This window comes from Dipodomys merriami, unplaced genomic scaffold (assembly GCF_024711535.1).
Source record: "Dipodomys merriami isolate MVZ:Mamm:240054 unplaced genomic scaffold, mDipMer1.0.p SCAF_17, whole genome shotgun sequence".
In the NCBI taxonomy this organism is placed as follows: Eukaryota; Metazoa; Chordata; class Mammalia; order Rodentia; family Heteromyidae; genus Dipodomys; species Dipodomys merriami.
In genome coordinates this window covers 11,633,181-11,656,345 of record NW_027203048.1, presented here as the reverse complement: position 1 = coordinate 11,656,345, position 23,165 = coordinate 11,633,181, and the positions used below count along the sequence as shown (strand labels likewise).

Genomic DNA, 23,165 nt, shown 5'->3' with positions numbered 1-23,165 from the left:
CCTGGGTATCCTCTCCCGTCCTCTCACCTCTAAGTGACCCTAAACCCTGTTAGGGTCACCTCCTACATGTTACTCCTGTCTCTGCCTCCATGCAGCTGCCTTCAGGATCTGCCTGGCCAGTTTCAATAGCAGCCTATTACCAGCTGCCTATTATCTAACGCCCTGTCTAACTCTCTATTTGATTCTCCCTGAATCATTCAGATTAACCCTTTTCTGTGTGTGTGCCAGTACTAAGACTTGAACTCAGGCCCTCATGCCTTCTCATCAAGGCTGACACCCTATCACTTGAGCCATACCTCTACTTCCAGCTTTTTTGTAATTAACTAAAGTAAGAGTTGCATGGACTTTTCTGCTTGAGCTGGCTTTGAACCTCGGTCCTCAGATCTCAGCCTCCTGAATAGCAAGGATTACAGATGTGAGCCACAGGTACCCAGCTAGAGTGATCTTTTTTTTTTTAAAGAAATACCCTTTTATTCAGTCGACTGTTGAAGCTTCTTACATAAAATCTATACCCCTAACCACACCAGATAGACCCTTTCTGACTAGGTCTCTGTCTCCCACGTACCCATCTCTCATGAGTCTCTACGCTCCTTCTAGGCCATTCTGGCCTTTGCTCTGCCTCTAGATCATAGCACACGTAGGTGCACAAACATGTCTGTACATGCGTGCACACACTCACACACCCTATTACATAACTGGTCCTCTCTTCCTTCAATATCCCCCTGCAGAGGACTCCTGTGACTACTTTGTAGAACTAGGTCACTGGGGTACATTCTCTCTCTCTCTCTCTCTCTCTCTCTCTCTCTCTCTCTCTCTCTCTCTCTCTCTCTCTCTCTCTCTCTCTCTCTCTCTCTCTCTCTCTCTCTCTCTCTCCTCTCCTCTCTTTCTTCCCCCTTCTCTCCTGCTCTGGCTTTCATCCCAGTGCCAAGCACATAATAGAACTATGAAAAGAATCCTCTAACAAACCCACAAATGAATTGGATCATGGGAGAAGGAGAAACTAGATGGAATTTCTTTGGTGTGACCCCAAAGAATTAGAGATTCCCTGCAAAATGCAAAGAAATTCCACCTTCTGATATTCTTTTGCTTGAAATTGGTGATTTATTTTGCATTTTCCTCCATATAGTACTTGCTACGTGTCAGACAGACTACAGGGAATAAAACAGACCCCCTGCCTCAAGGGATTTGGAAACTAGAGAGAGATAAACACCCAACAGTGAATGCACTGTTGGGCACAGTAGAAGGTATGTAGCTATTTCCAGAATACCCCAGAGAGTAACCTGTGTCTTTCTTCAGGGAGGACAAGCAAGTAGGGAAGTGGCATCTGAGGAAGAATGAATTGATCAAGTGAGAGGATTCCAGATACCCAAGCCCTGTTCCACAAAGCCTGTAAGAAGCTGCAGGTTGCAATGTTTAATTAAAGGACCAAAGGCACACTAGAAAGCTGGGAGAGTGGGGCCGTGTAATTTGGATGGTCTCCTATGGGAAGCAGCAAAGGCTGAGGCTGGGTTCAGAAAGCTGAACCCAGCTGATGGTATGGCGACTAGAGACAAATACTGATGAAATTCTATTGCAAGTGTTATTTTCATAGCTATTATGTATGCTGAAATTTCCTTTGGATTTGTTTCCACTATAGTTTTGTTGGCAGAGTCTGACTCTTCAGAGCCTCACCTTCTACCATGTGATACAAGAGATCGCCAAAGTGTCTGCCTGCCCCCGGGATTTGTTCTGTCCAACTCCTCATCGACCCTTTCCTATCTAATTCTCTATGGCTCTAATGCTTCCAAACTTCTTGTGGTTGTCTTGGAAATTTGTTCAGACTATGAACCTGTGTGTTGTTTTATCTGCATGTCATTTCATGTGATATTCACCAAAAAGGAAAAAAAAAAATCCTGTAAGTTAGATTATGTTCCTGATTTACAGAAGGAAAAAAACCCACTACACCTTAGGGACCTTAGCAATACAAACTGACCAGACTGAGGCCTTGGGCCTGCTCAAGTCATCATAGAAATGCAATCTGGTGAAAGAAATCTTGTCCCATGGAAGGGCACCACTCAGTGAAAGAGAGTAGTGGGTCACCGGCTAATGGTGGAGAGCTCGGGATTTCTATAGGAAAAGAAGGAACTGTTGATCCATCTCCTCAACATGGGAGGGTCTTAGAATTGTGTGCACCCAGGTATCACCCCAAAAGTCAGTGGAACATGCTAGGTCAGGCATCCCAAACAGTGGACCCAGGAAGGAGCAAGTTCACCTAGCTCCTACATGGCTCTACCATCAGGGCCCATGAACACGCCAACAATGCAACAGCTGTGGCCCCTAGCAAATGAGAATGGCTAGCTTTAGAGGATCAATAAGAAGAAAACTGTTCCCAGAGGCCTTGGGTTAGGCCTCAAGCCAGCTCTCTTCTTCCTAGAGAAGTCCTTTCTACCCCAGCCCCTTGGCTTCATTCTCTTCTTGACAATTCCCATTGTGAGTAGGAATCTAAGATGTCAGCTCTATAACGAGGTTGTCCACACTACAATTTATGAGGCCCCTAGTCTTTGGTAGGACTGGCTTCTGCCAGGCTTAATTTACACACTCCACGAGCCTCCCGACACCCCCATTAAAGTCAGTAAGGGATCTGACTGTTGCCCTGGGAACACTATCTGACTACATCCTTGTCTCGTCATCATCCATTTTCATGTCTCTGGGCTTATGTACCTTGGACCTGGGAAATGTTAAGTCTTTACCTAGCAAGTAGAAGCTAAGCTCAGGCCCTCGACTCCAGCTCCTGGACCAGCTCAAAATCCTATGGGTACAATGCTCCCCAACAAAACTTCTCCTCTGTGCTTTAATTTAAGAGCAAGATCTCCTACTCACTGGAGCAGACTCAAACATTGTCCTCTCCCCCACCTCTCCCCCACCTCTCCCCCACCTCTCCACCACTCCTCCCCCCTCCCCACTTAACAAGAGCCATCGTTTAGGCAAGAGCAAGCAGGTGGGAGATAGACAGAAAGCTGAGACAAACGTGCCTGTTTTTAATGCCATGTAAATCACCTTAATTAGAAATTAATTAAGTGCCCTAAAATTTGACACTCATTGAAAAAGAAATTTGAGTTATGGAGTTATATAGGTTCCATAGCACCAAATCTCTAAGACACAATTGAAGGAAGGGAGAATGTGCAGGTTTCTGTTTGGAATGGACAATTAGGGGAAAGGTTTCATTTCCACTGAGTGGACCTGTGGTGTAGAAGAGCAATTCATGTAACCTGAACTGAGCCACATGTGATGATACCCATGCAAATCTGAACTAACTTCTGCACGCATGGTGGAGATAAATGGGCAAACAAATGTGAAATGCTGTTTCAGAGGAGATGGTCCAGGTTGCAAATGTCAGATGACAGAGCCAGGAAATGCCAACACAAGCCAAGCTTGCCTGGTGAGTGGCTTAATAAAGATGCATAGGAATACAGAAGGCTTCACAAGAGGGTCATTAACACCGTCAGCATTCATCAAGTCAGCGTGACCCATGGCAAATCCACTACTAAACATAGCCACCAACAGCCCAGAACCTAAGAATCAGGAGATCAGAGATAGAACAAAGTCTTGAAAACAGGATATGAGGTCAACACTGACACTCCACCAGAGGTCAGCAGAAGCTCAGAGGTGAAGGGCCTGCCCAGGATACTCAGATGCTCAGCTGATGATTCCTCCAGCCCTCCCAGGAAGTGTTTTCTGCTGTGTGCCCCCAGGATAACACCAATGCCAACAGCCTCTCCTGCAAACCTATTGATGACATTGGGCTAAGTGGAGCCCGAACAGTGGTGCTGTTTCTCATTTCCCAAGTGCTGCTTCTGGAAGATGACAATGTGAGTCATGAGAAAAGATCTCACCCTGGGATCATCTGCCCGAGTTCTGGTGCCTTGCCTTTGGTTTGCTACTTGTGAGGCTTCAGGCAGAACTCCCATTAAGCATTCCCTTTCACAGGTGCCAGTGGCTCATGCCTCTAATCCTAGCTACATAGGAGGCTGAGGATTGTGGTTCAAAGCCAGCCCGGGTAAGAAAGTCTGTGAGACTCTTCAATAAATTACTCAGAAAAAGGCTGGTGCTGTGGCTCAAGTGGTAGAGCACTAACCTTGAGCACAAAGAGGCTCAGGGACAGCACCTAGGCCCTGAGTTCAAGCCCCAGGACCTGCAAAAAAAAAAAAAAAAGCAATAGGGATGACACTGTTCAAAAAGAAATATACTCATTACCTGACTTATATAACTGTAAACCCTCTGTCTATCACCTTTGCAATAAAAAAGGCAAAAACAAGCAACAAACAAAAGAAAGCAATGTACATTGTGTAGTTCTTTGAATCCCCAGTCTTCTGGTTCATCAAGTGGGAATAATAACAGTTCTGCTAAACTTGTATGAGGATGGATTAGGAAGGTGCATGGCAAGCCACATATCTTCTTGTATACTAACCCCCAGCGACTGACTTGGTCTTCTGGGAGGAACTGCAGTTTCAAAGGCTAAAGTTAAGTTCCATAGAGAAGACCCTCATTGTTCAAAGATCCCTATGTGTGACTTGATCTCAGGTCTCTTCCTCCCTTCCCATTAGGGCATGTAGGTGTTTTAGTGGTTGCCAGGAATGGCCAGCTCTCATAAGATGTCATAAGTGCCAACAAGAGATGGCTTCCTCTTCATATCCAAGCACCTGCCCCTTCTTCCCTACCCTGATGGCAGGTAGCACCCCCAAGAGGTCTCAGTCCACTGGACAGAACAATTATTGCACAGCCACAGACAAGATGCTATTGAGGGAAGTTCAGGCCCTTGATTAAACCACTCACCAAGGGTGCTTTCCTCCTTAGAATTTATGGGTCCCATAAAAAAAAAGAAAGAACCTGAGAAGACAGAGCAGTTGTTTTTTGCTGCGCCTCATTAGTTCTGAGTTTGGGCTGGCAATAGAGATCAGAGCACCAAACATCCGTCTAATTGAATCTCTGGTAAACATAAAGCTCCCTGGGTCTACAGGAGACCCTGCGGGGGAGTCTAGGAGTCTCCAGGTGAGGGAAGGAAAGAGGAAGGAAGTAGCAAAAAGCAAGACTGGAAAAGGGCTACTTCTGTGCCTTAACCCAGGAAGAGAGGGCCTAGGAATGAAATCTGTAAGATTCAGGGCATCTAGAGGGTAGAAGATGCACAGCCCTCCACTCCTGGGCCCGCTGTTTGTCAAGGAAGTAGAAGAAGGGCAGATATGCTAACTTCCTGTCATTCTACACCCAGTATCCACACCCCTGAGAAGACCTTTCACTTGGCAGACCCCACAGACAAACACAGCGTAGAAGAGAGAAAACAAGGAACCTTTGCGTCTTGTAGGTCCAGTCTTAATGTTTTTTTGAAAGCCTAGTAAGAGCAGACCTTGCACAAAGTGGATATTAGAGTTGATACTTGGAGAAGACAAAATAATGAGAATAGTTTTACCAAAGATAATATCACATCATGTCTGCTTTTCACCATGTATTTGAGTGCATCCTTGGAATACTGAATGTAAGAAAACCACAAGACATTTTTTGAAAATTGTATGCTCTCTAGCAACGCTGTGTGAGTTTTTATACAGGCACTGTTTTATGGGTTATATAAAATATTATAAAAATAGAAAGAAAAAAAAGAAGATAGAGAACAAAGAAGAAAAAAATTAAAACATGGGTTTCACCAAGCAGATCAGGAGATCATGTGACCATGCTGACTTTTTATATTTTTAACTGTAAATGATGTAGTAATTTCCAGTGTAATAATCCCTTCCTCCGTTGACACTCAGAATCAGCAGGTCCAGTTCTGAATACAGAGGTGTAGGCATCAATACACCTTTAGACCAGGCACAATGGTAGACTCATAAAAACTGGTCTCTCTACCCACTTCCCCCACCCCCTACTTTCTAGTCACTTGCAGTTTGCTAAGGAAGTCAGACATATAAATATCTAATAACACTATGAGGCAGGGGTGTTGCCATGCTTAATGCAAGATGTGCTACAGAAGCCCAAGGGAAAGGAGCCTTCATCAAGTGGGAGAAAGTCAAAGGTGAGGTGGCAAGATCCAGATTCCCACAGCTGAGAGGTGAGGAACTAGTACAAGTACTCCCCAAAGGGGGGCAGGCACTCCAAATCAATGAATAGTGACCCACGCATTGCCTACTAGTCTCACAGGGAGCAAACTGTCTAAACATCAAAAGAGAAGAAGGAGAGGGGAGAGAAGCAGAAGTGAGAAACAAAGAGATGGTTGAGGAGGAGGAAGTCGAGCAGGTAGAGGAAAAAAAGAAGAGGGGTGAGGAGAATGAAGAAGAGAAGGGGAAAATGGAAAAGAAAATGGAAGAAGAGGAAGGAAAGACAGAGGAGGAGAAAGAAGAGAAGGAAGTGAAGAAAGAAAAGGGAAGAGGGGAATGAAGAAGAAAAGATGAAAGACAAAGAGAAAGGAATTGAGGAAGAAGAGAAGGAGAATAAGAGGAGGAACTGAAGAAGGAAAAAGTGGAGAAGGAGGAGGAGGAAGAGAATAAGAAGGAAAAGAAGGTAGAAAAGAAGATAGAAAAGGAAGAAAAGGAGGAAGAGGAGATAAAGAGGAGAATCACCACAGAAAATATGAATCAGTTTAAGTTATGTGAAAACCTCAAATACATAGTCACCAGAATACATCAAAAACAGAATTAAAATATATATAAAAGCCAGGTGCCAGTGGCTCACGCCTGTAATCCTAGCTACTTAGGAGGCTGAGATTTGAGGATCAGGGTTCAAAGACAGCTCTGGCTTTGAAACTCTTATCCCCGTGAAACTCTTATCTCCAATAAACCACCAGAAAACCAGAAGTGGCGCTGTAGCTCAAATGGTAGAGCACTAGCCTTGAACTGAAGAGCTGAGGGACAGTGCTTAGGCCCAGAGTTCAAGCCCCATGACCGACAAAAAAATAAAATTTTATATATATATATATATATATATATATATATATATATATATATAAAGTACATGTAAAAACATGTCACGCATACAATAGTTTCATGTCCTTAACAATCTCAAACAACTCAGTAGGAAATAAATAAAGTGAGGGCTGTAGTGTAGGTCAATGGTAATCTGCTTGCCTGGCATGCATGAGACTCTAAGAACATGTGAAATACCTCAATTTCACTGTCAGACAAACACATAACCAAACAGCAGTGAGATGCCTTTAGTTAAAAATAAAAACCATGATACTACTTGGGGTTGGGCAGGATGTAGTAGGGATGACGTGCCTGTTTGAACACAACTGGTGAAGAGTGTAAATTGGATTAGCATCTAGAAAGCAATTTGGCAATATGTATCAAGAGCCTTTGAGTGTTTATACCTTTTGATTCAATAATTCCACTTCTGGGAATCTATCCTATGAAAATAATCTGAAATACAGGCAAAGGATTTTGCTCAAAGATATTCTTCAAAGTATTAATAGGAACAGACAGCCCAACCATTGAATAATGTTTAAATAAATTGATAGTGCATACCACACTATTGTAGCCATCCAAAAGCCCTTAGAAAAGCTTCTGATATTACCTTACCTATTTTAAGGCCTATATACGTGTGACATAACAATACACACTGCTACAGCACAGACAGGAGAGTTAAAGATACATCAATTGAGAGGTGGAAATGGTGGCCCTACATGACAGTATTTGGGGGTATTATTTTTGTTTCTTTTTACCCTGTCTTCAAACCTTGGCCAATAGATATCAACTTTTAAAATAAAGGAAACATGAAAGAACTTATATGACCTGTTTGGGAAATGACAAGTAACTGATGTGTGGGACACTCTTGTGTATATGAAGACACAGTGTGAACAAACTCTGCACTGCTGAGATTATCCCATAGATTGAGGATGATTTTGCACGTTTTAGAGTTTGCTGGTGTTTCCTCTGGTACACTGGAGCGAGAGCAATAAAGTCCCAACTGTGTTTAATTCTCACCTATGATAATGCTCAAAGGGGGAAAAAATGTTTTGGAAATGAAGTCACCAAGCCAATGTGAAGAGAACTTTAATCCTACATAGGCATCTCAGTCTACTTTTATTCCTAAAACAAAATGCCTAAGGCCGGAGTCTTTATCAGGAAAGAAGGTTTACTACTTTCACAGTTTATTTAGGTCACAGCTAGAAGTCCAAACAGTCTAATAAAGACTCTGATGAGGGACCCCCCTTAGCTATATCACTGGCCAGAGCACATGAGTATCTTTGCTTGTATGATCTCTTTGCTCATAAAGCCAGCAGGATTCAATCACGAGGAATCCATTCTATGGATTTGTCGGTCATGGGGCTTGAACTCTGGGCCTGGGCGCTGTCTCTCAGCTCTTCAGCTCAAGGCGAGCACTCTACCACTCGAGCTACAGCACCACTTCCAGTTTTCTGGTGGTTTATTGGAGATAGGAGTCTCACGGTCTCTCCTGCCCGGGCTGGCTTTGAACCGCGATTCTCAGATCTCAGCCTCCTGAGTAGCTAGGATTACAGGCGTGAGCCACCAGCGCCTGGCTTTCTATGGGCCTATTCTACCCTAAGCAGTTCCCAAAGGCCTTACCACAAACACAGTGGGATTCAGGTTCCACAAATAGATTCAGCGTAGAAATACTAGCGCTGCCCTGATTGTTAAAGGTCTCAGTGTGCAGGTGGATGTCTGTCCTAGTATGTCTTTGATTCCTGGGACACAGTACACAGCACCCTCTGAAAAGCTTCCACTGTGAGTGCCTCGGGAAGGTACATCTCCTTCCCTGGGTTTTGGGAGAGTACACCTTCCCCAGACCAGGTTATAAGGAAAGCATTTTACCCCTCCGCTTCGCATAGGACATGATCAAAAAGTGGATTAAAACTATAAAATGGATTGCTGATGGCTCACACTTGAAATCCTACCTACTCAGGAGGCTGCCATTCAGAGGATTATAGTTTGAGGCCACCAGCCTTGTCAGAAAAGTTTGCTAGACTCCATTTCTAAAAATAAACAGTGTGTGTGTGGCGGGGGGAGGGGGGGGAACAGGCTGCCAAAAAAAAATCACCAATAGAATAGATTTGATGCCTTATCTATTAAAATGAGCTTTGTGTCTCTTTCTGCTATTGCCTATGTATCTTGATCCTGTGGGTAAATGGGAGTATTTGGCACTGGGCAGGGCTGAGAAGAAAGGTGAGTTTTTCTGAGGTATTTCTCTGTATATCTATGCATTTATGTGAAGAAACTGTCTTCAGATGTCTTGCCAGATGAGTGACATATTTTCTTCTCTGTAAGGAAGAGTTGAGACAACCAGACCACAGAACACAAAGAACAGCACCCAAAATGAGTTACAGAACTGAGAAATTGGTCTAAAGCTACACTGGGGCATTCATCAGAGCAAGGCCTCAGCTCATACTGTGTCTCTGGCTGGAGTAGAGTTTTCCAGAGGGTAGTAGTTTACCCTCATCACCATTGTAATAAGCTACCAGGAATGGAATGAAAATGAAGTAGTGTATTTCTTGAGTCTTAAGATCCATTTTACTGAGCCTGTGGGAAGAAGTCTGAAACCACGTGTTCATTGGCTGGTTCCAAAGGCGTGCCGGCTGCCCAGCAGGGCTGGCTTATTTCTGTTGCTCTGCCTTTTCAGCTTCTCGAGGCCTGCTGCAATCCTGGGTCCAGTTTCTCTCTTCTCACTGTCCACTCACACTTCACTCCTCTTACCTCCTGATCCTCACTCGGACTTTTCCCAGCCCCTCCCAAGGGCCTCTGGGACCCTCACTGGGACCCCTGGATTAACAGGAGGACCCCTCTGCCTATAGTTACTAGGACACCACCTTGCTACTAGGCAGGAGGATCAATGTCTAAGGCCAGCTCCAGGGAAAACCACACCTGAGAAGCCTACCTGAAAAGAAAAAAAGAAATCAAAGTGCTAAGAATATGACTCAAGTGGTAAAGGGACCGTCCTAGTAAGCTTGAGACCCTGAGTCCAGATCCCAGTACTGCCTCCCCATTGACTTTACACCAGGGTTAGAGAAGCCCTCCATGGATGAGTTCTCAATCCGCAGGATCTGGACCATCCTGAGCTCTGAGGAGGCTGGGATAGGACAGACAGACTCTTCAGGCAGCGGGTACTATGGGGATAGAGGGAAAGGCAAGGCAAAGCAATCATGCTAGAGGTGGTCACAACCAGGCACTGAGCCGTCCACCTTCACAGGGGCCACAACCTCCCCCACCCCAACTAAACTCCCAATAGCCAGAGGCACCACACCAATCCTTGCTCGGCCTGGTGGCCAGAGAAGGCCATGCATGAAGGGGAGGCTAGGCCAGCCTTCTCCTCCCCACAGCCTCTATCTCTGAGGCCTGCAGAGACTCCGGTGATCACAGAACAACTCATTATCATAATTCGTTTAAGACAGAAAGTAGTATCTGCTAATATGTTCATTATGACGTGCTCCTCTCCATTCTCCCTGAATAATATGATTTATATAAGAATTTCAGAGCTGGGACAAATCTAAAAGTCAACGTCCCTCCTTTCAAGCAGAGGAACTGGTGGCTGCCACCTGTAATCTTAGGAATCTTCTGGAAGCTGAGATCAGAGGATCACAGTTCAAAGCAGAGAAATCCATGAGACTTCATCTCCAGCAAAAAAAAAAAAAAAAAAAAAAAAAAAGCTGGGCTAGGAGCATGGCTTACGTGGTAGAGTACCAACCTTGAGCACAAAAGCCTAGCAAGAGCATGAAGCCCTGAGTTCAAACCTGGGTACTAATAAATTTTTATTAAAAATAAATAAAAATAAATCCCTCTTTTCCTAAAGAAAGGGATCAGGAAAGGGTCCCGGTCACTTTACACAAGGGAAGGAGCCAAGTTCGGGACACAAGGCCCATCCCTCCACAGCAGGAAATTCTGTGTGTCTCTAGAATCTACTCTGTAAGTCACTCTAATGGCAAAAGCAGAAGTCAAGATACACTGGGCCAGGCATCTCTGTTGTCTGCCCAAATTCAGTCTCCAAGGTAAAACTAGTTGCGTGCTGAGACTCCACGGGCAGGTTGTCTACCTGCCATGATAAAGCCATGAGTTGGAGAACCCCAGAGTATTGGAGGGAGACAAAGACCAAACCGTTACCTTCCTGCTGCTTCGCACCTCGTGCCCTCACTGTGCACGAGATCAGACCAACACACAAGAGCACCACCAGGCAGGGCAGGGGGAAGTTCTCTCTCCATCTGCCTTAGTGCCAGCCAATGTCTGGGGCCACCCAGACTAACAAAGGATGTGTGTGTCTGTGTGCTTTCTAGGAACATCCCCAGGCTCCAAGATGGCCCTGCAGAGCTCCTTCACATGTTGGAACGGGACAGTCCTGCAGCTCGGACAAGCCTGTGACTTCCACCAGGACTGCAGCCAGGGAGAAGATGAGGGCCAGCTGTGCAGTGAGTAGAAGGGGGCCAGCCCACCATTCCCTAACCCCGCCCTGTCTACACCATTCCCTAGCCCCCCCTCCACTCCATTCCCCAGCCCCCCCTCTACTCCATTCCCCAGCCCCGCCCTGTCCACACCATTCCCTAGCCCCGCCCTGTCCACTCCATTCCCTAGCCCCGCCCTGTCCACAGGGCCCTCCTGTGTGCCCCCCCCCCAGGCACATGCACTTCCTGCCATCCCGTGACGCTCCTGACTGCTCACCTAGCAACACACCTCACTCAGCTTTCTAGAAATAGCACAGCACCTCCATGGTCTGTGGCCCACATGCCTTAGAAGCCCAGCAGGAGTCAAGCTGTCAGATCCTCAAGGCAAACTGGAAAGATGCAAGATGAAACTTGACTGCGTCACGTGACCTCAGAAGCCCTGTAGGCCCACACCTTCACTCATTTTTCCAAGCCCTACAGCATTCAGCTACCACCAGCTTTTCTTATCACCCTGGGAGCTCAGAACCAGAACAAATGTCCCTCCCCAGACACGCAGGTCTCAAGACTCCATTACTGACCTGCGAGAATTTTACAGATGTCACCTAGTCAATGTCACCTAGACTCCTTGAGAATTGGAAAGAAAAAAAAAAAGGTTTTATTTGTTCTCATTTAAAAGAAGCACTGAAGACATCCACTTCTCAGTCCTTAAAAACTGCATTTTTATGTGACGTTTTCAAGGGTGGTTTCCCAATTCGAATGGAATTGCGGTCTGTGCTTAGATAAAAACCTGGTGAAGAGGAGCCTGGAAGCGCTTTGTTGGTCTGTCACTAGTTTGTGTCAGAGTTGTCACAACATCCATGGTAAAAATGTAGATGGCCCGCCCACAGTGCCCTGGACAGCCACCTGCCTGTATCTCTTGTGCCGTTTCTCTAGTTTAATTTATGTTTGCAGTCTTTCCAACACTGCCTCTGAACTGTGTGATTTTTGCAATCGCCTTTTGAAAGATTTTTGATATCCACTTTCTAGCTGGGATACAGGTCGAATAGGCCATGCCCTGATTCTCAATTGGGAAAATGAAGGCACAGAGAAGGTAATTAATTTGTTCAGGGTCACACAGCGTGACTGGGTTAGAGCTGTGATTCGATCACTATAGCCTTTGGGATCCAGCAAATTACTGTAGGTTCAGGGCATTTCCCACCTCCTTTGTAGTTTACCCTCATGGATTTTTGAGGGCTGGCTTTCAGTTTCAGGGCTGCTGAGCTAAAGTACCAGGGGTCAGAAGCTTTTCCACCACATCTGAAAAGCGACTCTGACTGGCTGTCAGAGTGATACTGCCATCCTGGAGAACACTGCCACAGAGCCGTTTGCTACAGAAACCCAAAACCAATTGGCAGGAGGAAAGTCCAATCCAAGAAGTTATTCTAACCTTCTCCCACTGTGATCTTGGCAAGATACTTAGCAAATATCCTCTCTCTGATTTCCGTGCCTCATTCCCTCTGACAACCTTAAAATTCCCAAGAAATACCCTTGACATTGCCTAGAAAAGAACCACTGGAGCCTCTGCTCTGAGTCAGGAGCCCTTTTCAGGTAATCACCTATCCCGTGACCACATGATGCTCAGTGACACCATCGGGTCCATCGCAGACAAGAAAGCTCAGGAGATCATCCACGATTCAACTCTGATGTGTGTCTGAGCCAGTGCACAGGCGCATTCTGGTGCCCTAGCCACTGTTGGCCAACTCAACTTTTGCATGAACTTACAGGACTTGACGGTGCTGAGAACTAAATCTAGCTAGAGTTATACAATTGTGATGAACAAAGGGGTCAGGGAGGGTCAAGGAGGCCCAGAAGGCTCTGCTTCTGACTTTCTATGGAGGAGGGGGCCTTCATTTCCCTTCTCCTGTAACATAGTGTCTGTCAACACTCCCATATTTCCAATTTAAAATATTTCTGAATCCAAACCAGACCTTGAACCCCATTGAAAGATGTCTTGGAAATTCCCTGCACATTCTGACCAATGACCTCAGGGGAATATAGTTCCTTCAGAAAGGAGTCAGCTTCCCACTTCAGTCCCCAGTGGGTCTCATTGGGTCTTGCAGGCAGATCATTTCCCCTTCTAGGGCTTCATAATCTCATCTGTTTTGTGAGAATACAAATCTCATCTGTTTTGGCAGGCCAGAAAAAAAATGATTTTTTTTCAAAGTTTATTTCTTTATTGCAAAATGAAACACACTGGTTGTAAAACACTGGGGAGTGGGGGGAATTTAGAGGGAGAAGTATACACAGGAGAAAATACTATCGCCATAACCCTCCCTTCTCAGACATTCAGAGATAGCCATAATATTTTGATGTATTTCTTCTAGCATTTTTTCCCATGACTCCATATTTTCAAGGAAATAGATCCCGCGTATTTATCAAAAAACGTTAGCGCGGTTGTCACCCGGGAAGGAGAGGAAGTAGTGCCGTTTGGCCTGGAGCTCACACTTGGCAGCTCCCGCAGCTGTGGCTGAGGTCACATCACTTTGACTCTACCGATTTGTCTCTCTTAGAGTGGAATCAGGTGTCATAATTTGCCAAATGCGGAGAGATTGATTGACCCCACACACAGCCACTGAAACGCCTGGCGATACCCCAAGAAGGGGCCATTTAGAGTACTGTTTGTCAGACATGGAGGTGCCCAGGGATTGAATGGAGAGCTTGCGGATTCCGAATTAGCTGGCCGGGTGCAGCCTGAGATCCCACACCATCACAGTTTCACATGTCATGTGGATGCAACTAATCCCTGGACCTCGTTTCTGAATGCCAAGGCGGTTAGAGGATTGAATCTGCTCTCGTTTCATTAGGGCAAGTAAATTTGCAAGCCCTACGCTGTGCCAAGCACACAGTAGTGGTACCTAGCAGTGGTTTCTGTGTAACCCTCCAGGAAGGAGGTCTGATTTGGGCTGGCTCTTTCCAGAGTGGCTCCCTAGTGAGCTCACTGCCCTGATGCACTTAAAATAATGAAAATCCTCTGGACTTCCCTCTTCCCTGTAAAGTTTGTGACCTAAATTGGCCACTGACCTGCCCAGCTATTTTACCTGCCTCTTCTCCCTTGATTCAATCAGTCACAGAGAAATGGGGTTTCCCAGCTCAGTCTACCCTGGATCCTCTGGTGGCCAGGAGAGCGATGGGCTTCCAGGAGCTGCTGCTGATGTCCCTTGTTCCTGGAAGACAGAGGCAGAGTGGCGACCCAGGCTCTTCCCCAGGAGACCTCCTCAGAGGGGCCAATCACCTGTCTAGGCTGCCACCTCCAGGGCAGGGCCGACTGGCTGACACTTACCTAGCTCTGTAATGTACAAGGTGGTTCCACACCTTCTCCCTTATTTTGTCTGAAGGCCTATACTCTGAATAGACACTAACTTTCCTTCATTTTATACAAGAGGAGCCTGAAGCTCTCAGGAAGGAGGTGACTGGCCTTAGGTCACACAGCCAGGAAGTGGTGAGGCTGGGACAGGAACCCAATGTCAGAAATCCCATTGGTGCCAGTACCCATAAGTCAGGCTTAGTTCTCCTTCCACTTGTAGAAAGGACCAGGAGAGAGAGATAGATGATACACTGTGCTGCACAGCCCAGGCCTGCCTGCCTCCCTCCTCACCAGCCCCTCACCCACTGGAATCTTCCCTTGTAGTCCTCAGTTTCTAAAGCACACTTGTGAAGGACACTTTATGGAAGGTCACTCCCAGACACCAGTTGGTTTCTGTTCTGCCGAAGAAGTGGATGTTAGATCCCTCGAGGGAGGGAGTAAAAAATAAAACAGAAAGATCTCCTTCGCGTTTGGATTTTTAATCAGAGGAGCATGCAGGGCTTGGGGGGGAAATGATTTCTTCAGGGGGGTATAAATGGGAAACGAGCCTCAACATCAGTGACAGCCGTTTTAATTTATAATTCTGCCTCTGTGTGAAACGCGTGGAGAATCAGGGGGAAATGAGTAATAATTCACCAAGGTACTGTCACAGCCAGGAAGCGTCAGGGTACTTTCTGTCAGCCTATTGCTGCCAAAGGCTGAGACAGGAAGGACGTGGAGAGCTGTGGGTCTCAGCTAAGAGAGCTCTTTCCCCTTGTGTGGAGATATCCTCCTGCTTCTTCACAGCTCAGCCTGGAGCTGTTGGGTGCTGTTGAAATAGTCTTGAATGGCCTGCTAGCTCTTTGGGATTGGGGGCCTTCCTGGAACCATATTAGAGGAAGCTGATGAAAGTGAGCCCTCTTCAGCCCTCTCCTTTCTTCCTCCCGCTATGAGCAGTGGGAAATAGGTAGTCTAGAGAGCTGACTGTGGCCTCTTCAGTGGGTCCTGAGCCCAGACGAGTATGCGAAAGGATTATGGATGCTTTCTGCTAAATCAATAGGTTATAGGGAGGAGGCCATCATGCCTGGGATTGTCTGATCTGGATAGGTTGGTTATGCTACAGTAACAAGCCAACCCCGAACTTTTCCCTAATGCAAGCGTGAATGGCTTCGAGTTGAATGGCTTCAGAAAGCATTTATAGCACTTGACCAATGAGGATTCGGGTGGGAGGGGCCTCTGCCCCACGCAAGCAGTCAGGGATCCAGGGTGGCAGAGCCCTTGCCCCTCCCCCAACATCCCATTTACACAGGGCCTTTCATCTTACAGTCAGGACAGTGTCATCCAACATATATACCAACTAGGGCACGGCATAGGGACCTCGTTCTGATCTGACTGAGCAGGCCTCACTTAATGAGGGTATTTTGGTCATGCCTGGCTCATTTGGCTTGTTGTTGCTGCCATGGTTTTGCCTTGAGAAGTCCTGACAACAACTGTGTATCTGTGCTTCTCCACAGGTAATCTCCCTGCTGGCTTTTACTGCAACTTTGAGAATGACTTCTGCGGCTGGTCCCAAGGCATCCTCTCACCCCACACCCCCCGCTGGCAGGTCAGGAGCATCAAGGATTCCCGGTACCAGGAACACCAAGGTACCATCTCTCTCTTCCTGGCCTATCCTCATAGGCCAGACACTTAGGGTCCTACCCCAGAGCAACTGGGCTTTGCCACATCCTGCAGCAGCTCCCCTGGAAGCTGACCTAGGGTGCTTACACACAGTCCCTCCTTGAGCTTTATATTCCAGCCACACCCATTGTTACTTTTCATTACTTAAAATGAGAACATCTATGAGGGATCAACTGTAAGATGACAGCAACAATAATAACAATTCCTTCCTTTAACAAGTGCTGAGGTCCTACCATGTTTCAGGAACCTCATTGATGGGAGATAGGGAATGCCATAGGTCTCCTTTATGACTGGGGAGACAGGCAGAAGGAAGCCTGTGTCATTTTCTAAGGGTATAGCCTGTGACTCTTACCTCATATCTGGTTCCTTCCCTGAAGCTCTTAGCTGTCTCCCTACCCCCACCTCAGACTTCAGTTGCATCTCCTACCTTCCACTCTCTTGAGCCCCCTCCACCACTGCTCTGTTTGGTTATCAGAGGAACCAGGGGGCTTCACACACCCAAGAGATGGGACCTCGCTCGACTAGAATAACTCCAACTCAGAGAAGCCAGCCTGAGAGGGTTTAGGCAGAGAGGACTTGTGAGGCCAGCATAGCTTCTAATGCCAGGCCACTAGAGAGACAAAGCCATTCAGCCTTGGCCTGGCCTTGATCTGTCCCCTGGTGCCCATCTCTTGGCAAGACAAGACTGGTGAAAACCCCTCTCCTTCTCTCATCTGCATTTTGCCTTCTCTTGGTAGAAGTAAAACCCTTTTATTCGAAGCAAAAATTATCTATCCTGTGGATTAAGGAGATAATAATAATAATAATGTATGTGATAGAATAATATCCAGCTCATCCATGATGGAACCCAGAGCCAACACATCCCTGCTTTCCATCTTCAAAGCTGACTGAGTCAGAGAGAGCTTGTTTTGAACCAGGATGCTCTCATGATAGCCCCATTAGAAAGAAAGCTAAGTTATATGACTACAGGAGAGTTCCACAGGAGCCCTTCACCAGATGCACAGGGCCCAAGAACTCTTACTTCTTTCCAAGCCTCTTCAATACACTGTGTCATCTTAGCACCCTATCTGTGGAAGGAGCAGAGAATCTTAACCTTAAACAATAATACTCACCAGATTATTATTAGAGCAGAGAGACATCATATCAAACCAGACATGATATTCCTACCTCTGCTCCTAGTTTGATCACCCCAACCCAAAGCACCAAAGCAAATACATATCCAGCTTTGTTTACTAATGTCAGAGTTGTCACTGCCTCCTGGAATATCCCACCCCTGATTAATAGTTGTAGCCCATGCTACAGTTGTCTTTGCCTTTCTTTCCCTGAATTCTCTTTATGGATCGAGGTTTCACCATAGAGCCCCTCAGAACTAAGCTTCTGTCCCATTCCAGAATGGCAGGCATTCAGCTTGAAGACAATTGTGACCCCCACACTTATTCACATGATAGCTTGTCTGCAAGTCACACTCCCAGATTCTAAGACTCTTGCTTATGCTTTCTGAGTTCTTCAATCTGTCTTGGTAACTCTGTTCCAAATATAACACTTGTTAGTAACTCAATAACAGACTTTACTAAGAGAGGGAGAAAGACAGAAATGAAGGGCTAGGGCTGCTTAGAGTTCTGTTAGCTCACGCTGGGTCTCATCTCTAAAATGCTCCACAGTTCCCGAAGGTTTAGAGTTGGGATAGGCAGCTCAGAGTCTCCCAGATTTTCAGCCTGAGTGACATTGAGAAAAACTAAAGAGGTAAGTCTCTCTAGACAGGGCCTGGAGAGGCTGACTCTGGAGCAGGGGAAAGAGAGTAGAGGTCATGAGACTGTAGGAGGGCAAGGAGCTGCAGAGTCTAGCTGCTTTAAGCTGCTCCTGGGTTAAAGATGGTGAGTTTATAACACTGAGGAGGTGGTAATCAGATACATGGTGCAGGGACCTCCTAGAGAGTTAGCTAAGAACTTTATACCACATGGGATTCAAATATTACCATTAGCTTGGAATTGTTGACAATAACAAGTGGGATTATCCAATATAGGTCAGAAATCAATGTCCTCAAAGGTGTTTCTAGGCTAGGTAAGAATCATGTATAATCCACTAACTCTGCCTCCCTGAAGCCCTCAGTTCATAAGGATGGTGTATTTGTGACTCTTTTCCTTTCTACTCAGGCCATGCCCTGATGCTCAGCACTACTGATGTCCCTACTTCTGAAAATGCCACTGTGACCAGTGCTACCTTTCCTGCGCCAATGAAGAACTCTCCCTGTGAGGCAAGTCTCAAAGTTCCTCCTATCCCTCAGTCATGTCCAGATGAACCTGAACAGATCAAGCAGCCTACATGCTAGGGCATCTCCCACCCAGAAAACATAGCCAGTGTTTTAGGCCGACTGCAACCAACAGCATAGTTAAAATCCTATCTGCAGAGAATCTTAACCTCCAACAAAAATACAAGTGACACTGTGGCTCAAAGTGGTAGAGCACTAGACTTGAGCAAAAAAGCTCAGGGACAGTGCCCAGGCCCTGAATTCAAGCCCCATGATTGATAAAAACAAACAAACCAAAACACAATAATCCTCACCAGTACTGAATTATCTATGGTAGGATATTGATTTAAGTGACCCAGAAATTATACGCCATAATACACAAAATGAGAAGAAGGGAATACGAATAATTTACAAAAACTTCCTACATAATCTTTATCTTTAAAAATATATCAGACTGCTTCATTCATCAGTTGTAAAGCATCTGGACTGTTCTATAACTTGTCTGTCTTGTGAGTAGCGATGCAATTAACTTGAGTATGCAGATGGGTTTATTATATCTTGCATTCTTTCAGATAAATGCCCAAGAGTGGTATCATTGGATCATAGAGTAGTTCTGATTTTAGTTTTTTGAAGAATCTCCAAACTGACTTCCATAGTGGTTACATCCCATAGTGTATTAGGGTTTCTTTTCCCCCCATATCCTGCTCAGCATTTGTTGTTTGTATTCTTGATGATCATTTTTCTGACTGGAGTGAGATGGAATTACAATATTATTTAGATTTGGATTTCCTATATGACCAAGGTTGGTGAACATTTATTGCCCGTGTTTTGCTGTTTTTCTAAGAGGTGTCTGCTTAGCTCACTGGCCCACTTATTAATTGGGTTATTGATTCTTTGGGAGTTTAGTCTTTTAATCTTCTGTATATTCTGGTTATTAGATGTCTGTCAGATACATAGCTGGAAAAGATCTGCTCTCATTTTAGAAAATGTGGCATATGTATATGTATGTGTGCATGTATGAAAAAGAGAGAGATGGTGTGTGTATGTGAACGTAATGTGGTGTGTGTGTGTGAACTGCTATTTGCTTGTGTAGTAAATTAACCTCTCAGGGCCTCAATGAACCTAACATAAAAAGTGAAGACACTATTGGTGCCTTCCCCAAAGAGGTGAGAATTAGATAAGTAAATATATAAATCAAACATTGCTAGCTAGCTAATCTTGAAAAAAGAAAAAAGCATGTGGTACCAAGTGAGCATTATTGTGCTTTACCAATGCCTGGCATCCTGCTTCATAAACACTCAAAAGAAAAGTGGAAGAAGAAGAGGGCTTTAGTCAAAAATCAGACTCCAAGCTCTCAGAAGCTGCTTGCACCCAGATCTTGCTCACAACAGAAATCCAGTTAAGGTTAGATTTGGCCAATCCTGTCTTTCTGGAAACACACAGTAGAAATACCTGGCTTAGTTTAAAGACTAGCTCTCCTCCTCAGAGCAATTTGTTCCCTTTCAAGTTGTGGACATTGTGAAACCAACCATCTTTTTTTTCTTCCCTTTCTTTGGCTGGTAGACATCCCAGGGAGGAAGTCTTTAGGCAACAGAGATACAGTCATGATTTTCATGCTAAGGGACAAAATTGAAGCCCTTTGGGATCTTTGTGAACTAAGACCTCAGACATAAAACAAAAAAGAATGAAAGAAGCACAATCTTATCATCAAAGAAATCATTACATTAAAGTTGAGGCTTCCCTCCCTGAGAAAACAGGACTTCGTGATGTGCAGTGTGTTGCTGCCTTGCTCCGGGTTTGGTTTTTATAACTCAACATTTGCCCCAGCTTTCTTACCCTTTTTTCTACTTTATGTTATCTTACTTGGTTTTATATATCTCTGAACTACCTTAAATCCTTTTTGGAAGAAGTCTGGGCAGGAAAAAAAGTAGGCTCATTAAATTAAATTGTATTTGAGAAACCACGCTAGCTGATGCAGATGGTAGAATTACACAGTCATTGTTGATATTTCTCAGGTGCCTCAGAGCAGGTACCTAGAAAGGAAGGCTTCCTAAGAGAAAGTCTTATGAGGACAGATGGTTGGCCCACCTGAGAGGACAGGAGGATCCTCAAAAGCATTTGGTCTTTAAATTTATTCTTCACTGGATTTAACATGAGCCTCATTTCAGAAGGGGAAATAAAAAAGAAATGTCAAGGTAAAAGTGATATTTTTCTAATACTCCATCACTTCACTAATAACCTTTGAGTTGATCAATAGCTGAAACAGGTGTTTTCTTTTACTTTGTTTTTCCTCCAGTACCATTTGCTCCAGGCTATCTTTGCTATTTTCTGCCCTTTTGAGGAACTTGGTTTAGCGGGCACAATGAAGGGCAGGGAATGAGTCCATCCCACATTTATACCATTCACACTTCTATAGGTTTATACTCGTTACAGTGCTTCAAGTTCTGCCCTACATACCATTTTTCTGATACTGGCAGGTTTTTGCATTCCCAATGTTGGCAGCAATGTTTTTCCAAAAAAAAATTGTTTTAAGATAAAGACAAATAACCAAAATGGAAAAATATATTACATGTATTTCCAGGTTTGTAAGGCCTGACTTATTACATCCTAATCCTCAGTGCATAAATCAGGAAAGTGGTTCCCTTCATTCAGGTTGGCCAGAAGCAGGTAGTAAATTACTATGGGAGACCATGGGGTTAACTGGGGCTAACTTCAAATACCACCAGCCCTGAAGGGGCATTTGACCTAAGTATAGGAAGGTAGACACTAGATGGAGCTCTGGGTAGAGTTTCTAGATGAAGCCTGGTTCCACAGAGACTGGCCCTGGGCTCCAGGGCTGGTGTCCACCACAGAGCATTTTCTCCAAACCCAAGTTCAGGACCACGGGACCTTCATGTATGACAGAATACCTAAACATGCTCCCTCAAGACACCCCACCACCATCAATGGATTCCCACAGAAAAACTGGGATTGTCTTTGTTGAATTACCTTTCAAATCAAAGAGCCAGCTAACTAGTAAGAGAAGCATGGAATAAATGGTTATTCTCAAGTCCTACCCTGGACCTCCTGAATGACGTCACAAAGTGCAGACAAGACTTTATGTTTCCAAAGTCCGCCCTCAGTAATTTGGTTGCGCACTGAAACTTGAGGTTTATTGTTTGTAGGTATACTTGCCAAATGTGAACTCAGTTTATTCCAAACCCATAGAGAGTTTTTCTCCAATTCGCAGGCCCCTGAATTGGGTGGTTAAACCAATCTTTTAGAAACACTGTCAGAAAAGAGGTTAGAAATGATGAAATGTAAAGAGTAGGGGTGGTGTGGCTCATATGGTAGAACACCTGCCTGGAAATGATGGAATGGAAGGCATGGGGGCTGAGAGAACAATGCACCCCAGTTAGATGCCCACCAACAATGGGGAGAGAGCCAGAGTACAACTTATGCCAACCCAAATTCCAGGACATTCCAGAAGTGTGCCAACTCCCACCTCCTTCTTCCAGCCACTGCTGCCACCTCTCTCTTGCCAGCTGCTTCTGCAAGCCCTGCCTCCTCCTTCTGTCTGCACAGTAGGGCATGAATATTTAAAGACCTCTGCCTAGCCTAGCCACAAACAGAGGACACTGTGGATTGTTTTTTTCTTTTAGAGGAGCGGGGCTTCTCCCTGCCAAAAACCTCTTCTCTGCAGCAAACTGGGGAACCACTTACAATAGATTCTGATTCTTATTTTATTTTTATTTTTATTCCACCAAGCCTCCGGTTCAAATAATTAAAGTTGCCACGGGGGAGGGGAGCCTTCCAGTGGCTTTCATGTGTTCACTTACTGTCAGACCTGCACCAGTCTGCCTTGGCTTTAAGACATTCTCGGATGTGTGCAGCATCTCAGCTGCCAGTAATAAAGAGGAAGAGCTAGTGGCAGGGGCCGTCTCCGCCCCTCCCCCTGCCTTTCACACATGCTGGAAGCTTGACTGTCTCAACAAGCCCCATGTGGTTTGAAATTCTGTTTTATTCCAATAGCCTGCCTGTGACTAGAATAATTTGTGTTCTCAGGCCAGAACAAGGCCCAGGGGCAGGAGGTGGGAATGGGGAGGGGATTTTGTAAGGTGGGCTTCCCTCATCTTCTTTCCCCTCCAAAATATGAAAACGGCAAGAATATAAGGGACTCAGGAATTGGGGGCGTGGACCACCATTGTTTGTAATGGTCTGCTTCTAGCTGGAACTGGAACCACTAACTAGACCTTTCACACTTGTATATCACACACACACACACACACACACACACACACACACACACACACACACACACACACACACACACACACACACACACACACACACACACACACACACTGGCATCAACAGACCTTTTTACCCTAAGATCACCCCAACCCAAGTGATGAGTCAACTTTGATTGGCTTCAGGGACTGCTGAGTTCAGGGTGGAAGGCAGGCTGTGAGTTCCTTGCAGGTCTGCGTGGGTTACGTAGCCTGGAAGGAAGGAGACCCACACTGTGTTATTAAAGGCAGCGGATGTGGCCCAGAGGCAAGAGGATGTGGCCAAGAACACTGGCACTT

The 23,165-nt window shown here is 45.4% G+C and overlaps 1 protein-coding gene across 1 annotated transcript in view; it reads left to right on the top strand.

Moving 5' to 3' along the window:
- The window catches only part of Alk (ALK receptor tyrosine kinase), a 713,950-nt gene that overhangs the window by 570,758 nt on the left and 120,027 nt on the right, over positions 1-23,165 (top strand). The window contains exons 6-8 of the mRNA XM_070025303.1: positions 11,243-11,374; positions 16,184-16,315; positions 18,503-18,603. Coding sequence (XP_069881404.1) covers positions 11,243-11,374; positions 16,184-16,315; positions 18,503-18,603 — 365 coding nt within the window. The remainder of the gene's footprint in view (positions 1-11,242; positions 11,375-16,183; positions 16,316-18,502; positions 18,604-23,165) is intronic.